This window comes from Plodia interpunctella, chromosome 13, assembly GCF_027563975.2.
Source record: "Plodia interpunctella isolate USDA-ARS_2022_Savannah chromosome 13, ilPloInte3.2, whole genome shotgun sequence".
Classification (NCBI taxonomy): Eukaryota; Metazoa; Arthropoda; class Insecta; order Lepidoptera; family Pyralidae; genus Plodia; species Plodia interpunctella.
Window position 1 is genome coordinate 3,551,095 of NC_071306.1, and position 12,167 is coordinate 3,563,261.

At 34.2% G+C, this 12,167-nt stretch overlaps 1 protein-coding gene across 2 annotated transcripts in view; it reads right to left on the minus strand.

Moving 5' to 3' along the window:
* The window catches only part of LOC128674852 (uncharacterized protein), an 86,261-nt gene that overhangs the window by 27,015 nt on the left and 47,079 nt on the right, over nucleotides 1–12,167 (minus strand). Inside the window, exons 3-4 of one of the 2 annotated variants that reach the window (XM_053753803.2) lie at nucleotides 9,562–9,694; nucleotides 1,677–1,816 (exon numbers count right to left, since the gene is read on the minus strand). In XM_053753803.2, coding sequence (XP_053609778.1) covers nucleotides 1,677–1,816; nucleotides 9,562–9,694 — 273 coding nt within the window. Of the gene's footprint in view, nucleotides 1–1,676; nucleotides 1,823–9,561; nucleotides 9,695–12,167 lie in introns of both variants that reach the window. The other variant, XM_053753802.2, reaches the window with a different exon arrangement.

Consider the following 12,167-nt stretch of genomic DNA (forward strand, 5'->3'; position numbering starts at 1 on the left):
TTTGCTCGGTAAACAAATTAAAATATTATGATAATAGATAATATATAGATTTATAATTATCAAAATGAACAATGAAAAGTATAAAGTTTGCAAATAAACTAATTTCGTACAGAATGATAGAACTAAAATATCTCGAGAGTAATTTTTTTGCCAATTTATTATTAAAACACAATATAATGGGCTATTTAACTTGAGTACCGCAATCCATTCAGCCACTTTGAAAGATTTACGGAGCTTAGTTTAGTTGCTGGCTAGTAATAAAAACAGTCTTGACGTAAAAGAACCAATTTTATATACTTACGTTGATGAAGCGATAAAACATGTTCGGACTAAAAAATCCTACTTTTTTTCTCAGTATTTTACCGCTTGCTTTGGCATTAACTACAGTAACTAGTTGACAAATATAACTGAATTGTAAATATGTGTATTTGGGGTTTTAGATAAAGCATAAAGATGTAATCGCAATAAAAAATGTACATCGCTTATTTAAATAAAAGGTAAATATTTAAAAAATAGTTCTGAGTGTAGGCATACACAGAATTATTTTGAAAAGATAGTCCAGGGAAACAAATTCTGTAGAGGTTGTGGCCGTTTTGTGAGTACCTAAACAGTATAGAACCAGGTGATATTGGTAGCTCTTAAAAATCTGCGTTTAGTTAACGTTATCGTATACTAACAAAAATTTTGCGCTAAGGCCACATAATATTGTATTAAATATAATTTATAGGTAGCCTATTCATTAATGTAAAATGAAATAATTTTTTATGGTCTAAAATTCTACCAATAATGACACACAGAACAGAGAGTCATTTAAAAAATGTATATCAAATCATCATCGACCAGCCGTTTATGTATTATCATATATATCATATATATAGTCAATGCATCTCGTCTCATCATGACAACTACACGTAAAGTTACTCTGCACTCTACGTAACGGTAAGAGCATTGAAATTGCAATGACATTGTTAAAGTCCACCGTACAAGTAAAGAAGACATCCTGTTAATGGAAATGAATGGGTCGCATGTCCGTCATATTTGCTGTGAGCACGCGAAACGCGATGCAGAGTTCGTTAACACGAGTGCTGAGTACTCACTGGGGACAAAAGTACTACCTAGTTACGAGTATAGTCGGTTGAATTTACAAGCTAATTAGTGGTGCGCGGTTCCCGCCCAAGAATAGAACCAGTCCAAGTCCTCCCATCTCATAAAAATACTACAAAAGCCGCATAAAAATACTTAAAAGGCGTGACATAATGACAGGAGTGGAGCAGGACACGATTTAAAACATAGATAAATCTTTAAAACATATAAGGTTTTTTTGCAATTGAAATAACCGAAAACGTGTGCGAATAAGAGTGGAATAAAAAGACAGTCATATGAACCTTCAATCATTTAATTCTCTGATTAGATTTGGAGTAGTTTTTCTTTGTTTTGTCCTTCTCTTTCTTTTCAGTATTTGACATTGAAAGAACGAGCCAATACAGAGAATAACTATTCCGAAGCTAGTCAGAGGATAACGTTTTTATTAATAAGGGGGTTAGAACGTAAGTATTTTAAATAGGCAAATACCTACGCTACGTTATGGACTATCGTTTTTTATTTTTTGTTTTTAGTTGTGTGGTTGATTCGATACCTAACACTTATAAGAATATAAAACAATACAGCTCACTTACCCAGGGTGCGGAAGACAATAGGCCTGCTCCTATACTTATGGCCGCCCCACAGAGCGGCGACAGTCACTTGATACTGTGTGTCAGCCTCCAGTCCACTCAATATGACGGCGTCCGAATTGCCAGCGACCTCCAATACCACTCTGTAACTAACGATCAATCAGTCAATTTCGTAGTAGTCTATTGACATGGAGGAAGGGAGAAAGAAGAAATGAAACTAATCTAATAGTTATAATAAACAAAAGTTGGGTCGCGATAAAAGGAAGGCAAAACGTGATAGATTACTGGACCAACGAAAAAAAATATGGATTTTTATTGCGACAAATTAATAAATTACGGCAGTACAGTCTGCCATTTTAACTTCGAATTAATTTCTAAATTTTCAATTGTAAAATTTATTTAATTTTAACTTATATGTGGAGATAAAGTTTTGAGCATAAAAAATAATATGCATTTTTTTTTTGTTTTAACCAATTAGAATATATGAAAATATGTTTTGCTTTTTTAAAAGCACTTATGCTGAAGCTCAAATAATATCTAAAATTATCAAAATCTGTAAGAGGCAAACGTGGCGCTTTCCCAGTACTAAAAGTTAACACGTTGAACGCCATGACAGATAAACATGGTTAGCTCATTGAGCCACGGCGGACACCATGTGACCGCCAGTATGTCGGGTCCAGGGAGCCGCGTCGGACAAGGTGTGTCCGCATGCCCGCGATAACTTCAAAACCTTCTAGACGGCCGACGGACAGCGTTTTGACTGTTTTTACTAAGGAAAGTGATCCGCGCGGCCTCATAGTACAAACAGGTTACTTGGCAAAAGAAAACTAAAAAGGACTTAGAATTTCTGGGCTTTTGAAAATGTCAGTTCTAAAAATGACTACTCAAATGTTAATCGTTTTTGACACTATTATATAATATACAAAGATATATTTTTTGGGCGTTATGATGTGTTGTCTTTAGAATTATTTTACTAGCGTCAAGTACGTACCATATAAATTAATGGGTTCAGTAGGTAGTATTTAATAAAGAAGCCACTTTTATAAGGAAGTGCGCAGCTAAGAAGAGTTCACAGAGATATATAAACTCTTTGAAAATATATAAATTAAATAAAGTAGGTAATAATATTTTATATTTTAAATTATATTTATTTAAACCAGAGATCAATTTTAATCACATTTATATAAAATAATGCTCGTAATGAACTTCTCAAACATCAGAGCGAACTATCAAATCAACAAAACGTAATAAGATGTTAAGTTTAAATTTCAGTTACTAATAAATCAATCTAAAACCTATGCCTTAATAAAACTGTACTGTATAAGAGCCGGTAAATTAAAAAATGACATATCCTTTTAGAAAAAGTAAAAGAAATCTAAACGTGTACTTTAAAAAAACAGATATTGCACAAAACTGGATTTCCAGGACAAACGCTACAAAAGGTGTTCACTTTTTTGGTCTTATTGCGTGCTTCTAGACGACCCATATTTTTGACATTCATCTTGTAACATTCTCCACAGTTTCGTCTCGTTTTTCTGGATGGTCCGTCAAATTTTTCCAATACATGTTTCTTTCTTTTTTGTCTTGAAGTCGTTGGTTCACCTGATTGTTGTGTACTACAAAAAGATTTTAAAATAGCAATTCTGTATTGTACTATATTTATTTTTCTTTTATTTACTGACCGGTAAATAATATGACTATTGATGAGAGCTATATTCAGAAGCATATCCACTGCAATTTTTTTGTACCATCTTATTGATTTGCGCAATGGGGTCGAATAAGAAGCCATCTGGTCTGCTAAATCGACACCTCCTTTAGCCTTGTTATATTCCAACACGATTTGTGGCTTCCTCAAAACTTTTCCGCGTTTTGTAATCTCTACGAAGCGCACCGAGTGCTTCGTGGATAATACAAGAACATCGCGCTTATCCTTCCACTTTAATACAGTTATTCCATCTCTACTCTCTTCAGCGTAATAATGACCCCTCTTGAGTTTGGTGCTTATAACTTTTTTAGGAAGCCCCCGTCTATTTTTCCTAATGGTCCCAACAAGATGTGTTTGTTTATCTAAAAGTCTTCGTGCTAAATCAATACTAGTATACCAATTATCAGTGTGTAAAGTATGCCCCCTGTTAATATAGTCTTCACATAAATCCATAACGACGTTTGTAGGTGACGTGTTTGTAACATCGTTTTTACCAGCATAAACATTAATTTTATGGGTATATCCAGGAACTGAGCACAATTTAAATAATTTGATACCATACTTATGACGTTTATTTTTGTTGTACTGTCTGAATATAATTCTACCACGAAAAGGCACCATACTCTCATCGATGCAAATATCTTCATTTGCAATGAAATGCTGGCGAAAAGAGACATTCAAAATATTCATCAAATTTCTTACACGATGAAGGCGGTCGGATTTGTGTTCATCGTCATTTTCAGAAAAATGCATCATGCGAAGCAAAATTTCAAAGCGGTTACGTGACATAATAGTTCTGGGAAAAGGATGTCCGATAACTTCATCCTTAGACCAATAATCTGATAATTTTGGAAGCTTGACCACACCCATGAAAAGAAGCAAGCCAAAGAATTTTTTTATCTCATAAAAATTTGTTGGAACCCACTGTTTTATTCGTGCACCAGCAGAAGCTTCTGGGTTCTTGGTTATTTGTTCTATTGCGAATTTGTTAGTAGCAGAAACAATAAAATTTATCAAGTCATCAGAAACGAAAAGCGAAAAGAAATCAGCTGGAGACTTATTTTGCATTGTTGAACGAACAGAAAATGTTGGCCCAGAAATGTCGGTGAAAGGAATCAAACGCCTTTGTTTCCCTTTAGGAGGTCCCCATTCATTGCTATGGGTTTGACTGACCATGTCAGGTAAAATATTTTCTGAATCACTTGCCTCACTTTCTGAGCAAATAATGCGGCGGCGTCGACGTTTAGGTGGCTGCAATAGATCAATCTCCTCATCTTCAGAAGAAATGTGAAAACTTAAATTCAAGAGGCTTATTTCAATGTTCTCGATTTCATCTAAATCTTCTTGTGTCACTTCAAAATTTTCAAATTCTTCCATAGTGGGTAATAATAACAATTACACGTGCAACGGAACCCTAATTTTATAAAAATACGACATCACCTACTCTCACGCGATCGCAGTGGCAAATGAACGAGCAAAGCGTCGCATTGGAACCCGCGGGTGCGCAGACGGCGTGGCGCGGGGGGAGCCGACAGCGGGACCCGCGCGGCCCCCGCGCGACAACATACGGCTGAACATTTGACTGGGCCGTGACGGACACTGCTGTCTGACATTTGGTTATTCGGAAAATAATTACGAAATACGTGTTTTTGTAAGTTGTCCATAATTATTTTGTTATTTCCTTACTATATTTGCAAAAAAACTCCTCGATGATTTTTCAACAACTTTTGATTTATTGGTGTGGCTCCCGGCGAAAAGTACATGGCAGACACACGGTGTCCGTCATGGCGTTCAACGTGTTAAGTACCTACATAATAATACTTAATATTAAAACCCTACAATATTCTTAAATCTAAAGCTATACCCTACATTAGACAATTGGTTTCTCTGGGCTTAATTCCCTTATTAAAGTATCATTCACAAGTATATCGAAAATAATGATGACTTCCCGTAAGTCGTTCTGCGAAGCAGAAATAATCCCCATATAAAAAGGCGTTCGAACTCACACAAAGCATATACCTATAATAATACAAAGAGTCACAACAAACGTTTTACCCAGGAAATTTATCGGTAATACATCTTCCGGCGGTCACCCCGCCTGTTCCGACCACGTTTTGTGCTTGATACTTTGCTTTTAGGGTACCGTCATAAGTGTGGTATTAGTAAAAAGTAAAAAGTAGGTAACCGAGCTCCAATCGGTATTCGGTCAGGCATTGCATTTTGAAGGAGCCGCAGGCAAAAGCTAGTCAATTTCAGTATTTTTCAAATTTCAATAAAATCGATGGTTACATTGAAAAGCTCGAAAACGAATTCAGCTTTGTATTGGGGCCATATCTAAGTTTTATATAACTACAACACTTAAGTACTACATAAAATAAATAAGGTACCATTAATACTTGAGCATTTTGAAATCTACTTTGTATTAGCTGTAAATAAAAGCCAGTCTTCAAATATTTTTACATTTAAATCAAAGTACGGATCCTTCATATGAAATCGGCTCGCCCGTTTCCTTTCTTTGCCGGTTACTTACAACTTATACAAAGTTTTGTTTGCGTGTAGTGTTGCGAATCGAACAAAGGTTTTGTTGAGTAAAAGTAAATGAAACCTAATATTTTTTTAAAAGAGGGACATTATACACGACCGGATGTATTTGATTTCCAGTTACATTATTTTGTTTGTGATACTATCACGTACGTTTTATTCTATCGAAATATCAATAACTATCAGAATACCAATAACTATAATTTTTTTCGTACAAACAAGTAGATGAAGTATCATTTCAAGCATTTATGTGCCAATGCCAAGGAGACTCCTCTCCACAGATTAATCTCTCATTATTAGCTGTAATAATTATTTTAGTTGTTTTTATTTTTGTACGATTATTTATCTTAAAACTTTACTGCAAAAAAATTACAGATAAAAAATAATGTACAAGTTGTGGTGGTATTCATGTTAAACGTCAAAAAGAAGCGCTCAGAATTCTAATTCTCTCTATATCAGTCCAATCTCCGGGCATGATGGATAGCATATTTGACACGGACAGTTATCGACTCCCACAGGGGTCAGATTAACCGCCAATCCATCAGAAAGCACTCAGCCTGTTTAGTCTGTGATAACGTTGACAGTGAAAACAATGCTGCGTTTTTAAATATTTTTAACGTGAACTTCACAAAAGAAAAAAATAACTAGATCAAAATCGATTCAGCTGTTTGGCTGCTACGATTTTATGGACAAACATACTGATACACAGACACGTTAAACTTATAACTCCCTCTGTTTTTGTGGGTTAATAATAATTATATATAAATTTGAAAGTAGTTTTAATTTAGCTAGAATTTCAAATTGCTTGTTAAGTCCCAGTTTCTGAGAAAGGATTAAAATCTTGAAATGAAACTGAAATCTTATAAAATCCCGAGAGAAAGTTGCTACAAAGCTCCGTATAATAAGGAGTATGCTACAAAAAGAATGCAATCTTATTAAAGGTGAAGCTACGTCTAACAAGACGACATAGTTAACAATAAAAAAAATGATTAGAGTTGTTTAAAATTATATCTGTAAAGAAAAGTCATTACCTATGAAAAGTTAAGTTATGCAGCAGTTTCACTTGACATATTGCTATCGCCGGTGCCGTTGTAACCTCTCAAAAAAGTCTGACGTTTAGAGCATGGATTGAAGCACTTCACGGAGAACCTACTAATTCCATGGTTTAAGATTGAGTGAAATTTGACACTGATTTTAATCGGCGCGCCGCTGACGTTTAGACAAAATGGCGTACTTTTCGTTTTTCTGCTCACGTTAAAGTTGACGGTGCAACCCGCTCTTAGAAAATAGTCAATTTTAAAGTTAAACACGATAGTAAAAGGTCGAAAGACAATTGAAGTCGCCACCAAACCAAGAATTTCCATAATATATTGTCGTTTTTGCAAAGTTTCCCACTATCAGTTAGCAAAGGTATTGAATATTTATCAGTTTGCGGTATTGGCTTGCGGATTTTAATACATACATATATTAAACTAGTCTGGGTGTATATTGAAACTACTGAAAGAAAAGTTAAAAGCTATAAAAAAGATTTTGATATTTTCATTATAAGTTTGTAATTTATCACCAGAAATTGGAGTTGAAAAGATTAGATTTAGATTACAAAACATCGATAAGTAAGTCAAATTTGCATTACGAGAACTATTTAATACTACAGATATAGATACCACGTCTAATAAATTACTGCCATTCACCGTTGTGAAAATGACACGGAAAGAAAAAATGCCTAATGGTTGGAATAAACACGTTTGTGATTGATAATTTGTCAAAGACCAATAATCCTACGGAAACAAAACTCCAAGAAACCACATCATGGCATTGTGATGGATGAGCAGTTAACATAAATAAAGAAAATCTTCATACAAACTTTGCGATCTGTTGATAACTAAAGTTTAAATATCCTAGGGATTTTGGGACAGAACATATTGTTGTTTGTAAACTATTTAGATGAGGCTGGGAGGACTCAGCTTATCTTATAACACGAGATTATGTTGGAATAAGGACATTTCGTCCTCGATATTGTCGGTAAATGAAACTGTAATATCATTTACAATACTGTCCTCTTTCCAACTTTTTCATCTCCACTTCGCACGGTCGTTGGCATCCCTAGTTGTCAGACCATTTGCACGCATATCATCCTTAACGTCATATCCTCTGTGATTTTCCTAGTATATTCCATAGGAAACACTGGGCAATCGTCCAATTCTGACGAGACTATGAAGATAAAGGTTTATATAACGTACGTTATTAACTTAAAAAAGTACGAATATATTTTTTACCAAAGCTTAAATTATTTAACTTCTATATGAAACGTTTTTTACGTTGTTCATTTTAAAATATACCTAATTCATGCTAGTCATAAAGTTACGACTTTTTTCGCGCGCGAGGAAATAACAAAGCGTCTCCTCTTATGTACATCCATCGTGAAAAGTGTTTGAACAAAAGAGTAATATTCAAAAAGTGGTCTTTTGTTTCCTGATATTGACCTACATTTCTATTTTCGCTGAAATTCACTTTAAAAGAACCTTGATAGGTTTCTGAATTTAGTTACAAATCGTTGCATAAATTAAATGCCATATAATTTTTTATGACTTGGAAAAAATAAATCAGTTATATGTGCTTAGTAAAGAGAAGTGACAATTAGACCACTTACTTTTGGTTATATATATTGCCCGCATTTTTGGCCACAAAATACCATTTTAACTATACAGCTATCACTTATACTACATCTCCTTCTCTGTGTCAAATTGTATCAAGCCGATCTTGAGATCGGCTTAGTATTTTTGTATTTATTGTTAACTCACAACAAAAAAAAACAAAATTTTCTGTTTGTAATATGTATAAGAACATATGGAAGGTTATCATTTAATCATTCATGCATATTCACAGCATCACAATAACAATTGGTTGACAATAACAACGTAGCGAAAACAATAGCCGAAAATAATGACGTCACAATATCAAGCTTCATAGTTGCAACAGCCTTAATTTGCTCCCAAAATTTAATATCAAGTTGCTTTCAATTACCCTTACACAAAACAACGATGATATACAGAAACAATTTAATTCGGTTGTGTTATATGGAAATCTTACGAAGTATAAAATTTTACTACTTTCCTCGAAGAATATGACGAAATACAAAGTACATGCTTTTCCAAGCGAGTTACTTACGTTTATTTCATTTAAGAGTTCGGAGAAGGACATATGTTACCTTTCATGTAGATATTGTTTTTCCCTTGGAAAATTCACGCGGCAAAAGCTATATAATAATCAGCTAAAAAATTAAAAGAATGTCATTGGATAAACGATTCCAAGTGCTTCTCTATTCTATTTCCATTTTGTAATGTGAGGGCGAAGCGAGTAGCGAAGTTAAATCACAGTGATTCAATTTTAAGACACGTTCTTAAAATTTAATTACTGTGCCAACTCAAAATTTTTGACAATACCAGTGTCTTTGACAGTCATAACTAGCGACCTAACCCGGCTTCGCTAGGGTAAAAACCATATTAAATTATACAAGTAAAACTTCACACACCACACCAATACGCAGGAAAAAGATTAAAAGCTAAGTCAAAAACAAAAAGGAAAATAAAAGAAAACATATAAAATTAGAAGCAAAATAAGCACGACTCGATGAATCCTCACCTGGCGTCCGAAGGTTTATAGGTGACATCGTACTTCTCCACCAGGTCTGCCGTGGTGGACCACGACACCTTCACTGTTGTTGGGTTGAGGAACGTCACTGTGATATTCTCTGGCACACCGGGTCCCATTGAACCTGATCATGAAAAAATATTTTTCAGATTTTCTTTATGATTTACTAGCTTATGCCCGCGGCTTCGCATCGCAGGCGTGTAATTCGTCTGCCCTATTATTACTGTCAATATATCTTACCTATATACAAGAAGTTAGACCATCTGCTATATAACTGAGAAAGCCGTATCAAATTCCATTTCCTGTAGTTTTTACGTTTTGTGCGAACAAACATAGCGCACTTACAGTTTTATTAAATGTACTTATTATATAAATATAGATTGCAAGTTACGAAAGACTTGGTTAAGATAAGGAATGATTATGCGAGAGGAAGCTTGAAGGTGGCAATCATTACAGGAAAATTGGAAAGTAAGACATCGATGGTAATAGTCACGTTATGAGACGGGAGGAGAGCGACGTTATAGGGAGAGTTAGGGATTTTAAATATAATGGGGAAAAATAGGGGAAGGTCAAACAAAACATGGATGATTATTATTGCAAGTCACAGTTTTAAGTAGTAACATATATAAATGAAGAATACTTAATACAATATTGATATTATTTTCTAGTCGAAATGACTAGTTTTTTATCTAATCTTTGCGTGTTCCCGGTTACATTCAGGGCTGTAACTCCGAGAAGGCTTATCTTGATAAGCGTAAAAAATAACCTTAAATTGAAGATTCCATTGTGATTTTACAATCGGCCGTCCTTGGAAATGCTGTTATTGCCTATCAATTGCCAAAGCTGTGTTCTTAGCGCAGACCATTTAACTAAATTGTCTGTGGTTTTTAGTCATCACGTACAATATAACAATCAAAATATCATAATATATGGACAATGAAATGGCTGGTTCAACAAAATGTAATTAGGTAGTAAATTGGTACAGTCAGCAGCACATCAAACTACCCAAATTCATTGCAAATTCGCCCTTATTTCCGGTACATAAAAATCTATGGTGGGTAACTTGATATGCGATCGACTGTACCTACCAAATTATTCAGGTAGTTTTTGATATATCATTTATCGATATTGTCATAGGTTTAGATTGTATTTTTTATTACGAGAAAAGGGCAAAACAGTACAGAAAATGCCAAATCATTTATTCAGAAATTCTGTTTGCATGTATTTTTATCCCAGCGGAAATTCGTCACTTCGTCACAAAATAAAATATGCCGATATGAAGTTGCAAGATACTGCACTTTGAAATACTTGAAGCGAAAAAGCTTTCAAAGCTTGCACGAACACGAAATCGAAGCAAAAAATATGATTTCGGTTGAAAGCTCAAAGCATTAATGTATATGAAGGATTTATTTTGGCAGGATTTGGGTTTCTAAAAAATTTGAATATCAAAGCTCAAATTTTTTAACTTCTATACGAAACTTTTTTTTACGTTGTTCATTTTAAAACATACCTAATTCATGCTAGTCATAAAGTTATGTCTTTTTTCGCGCGCGAGGAAATAACAAAGCATCTCCTCATATGTACATCCATCGTGAAAAGTGTTTGAACAAAAGAGTAATATTCAAAAAGCGGTCTTTTGTTTCCTGATATTGACCTACATTTCTGTTTTCGCTATTATTCTATCTATAACTTTGAATATCAGTATAGACTAGGGAGAAGTGTACCAGCCACTTTGACATCAACTTCAAATGACTATAATGGCGTTCTTTGCGTTCTTCTGTTTAAGAGTTTAAGAGCTGGAGAGTGACAATTGTCTGCGATTCTTTGTTTAGCGAACTCGTCTAATTATTTTTATGCTACTTTAATAACAAGTTACTTAATTTTATGTCGTACGTATTAATCAAACACCAAAAAGATTGCTGTATAATTGTTTTCTAAGCATTATTGCATTAAATGCTTTATACTATCTGCTTATTTAAGTATTCTGAAATATATAACAATGGTTTAAAATTTAAAATCCCTAATATTTTTAAAATTAAATTTAGCACACCCTATAAATAGGGGAGCCAGCAGACAATGTTATTGATTCAGCACAACCAAGTCCCAGGTCATTTTTTTGTACTAAACAGCTACCCCATCATAGATTTATTCCGCTTGTTGTCCACGTCTTTGCCTCTATAGGGGCCAATTGATACATTTTTCCTGTTGTCCCCCATTAGTATGTGAGAGGGCAGACAAGAATTTATTCTTTATCAATATCCAATTACTACAAGACATTACCCCTAAATTATAAGACTTAAACCCCATAAACAAAATTTACTCTTGTAATCCCCAATGAAAATGAATGATAATTATACAATAGATTGATGATGAAAACTAAAAATTCTGAAACATTCCCTTATGAACTTGCTTTTGTCACAAGCTTTTATTATGTATTTTATGAGGGCCGATGAAAATAAAATATATCTCATGTATCCCATGAGGGCCAAAAGGAAGAAAATATTCTGTTGGAGCAATTGCTTGACAAGCGTAATAACCCTCATAATATAGTGTCACGATATCACTATTTATGTTCTAACTACTAAATAAAAACCGTA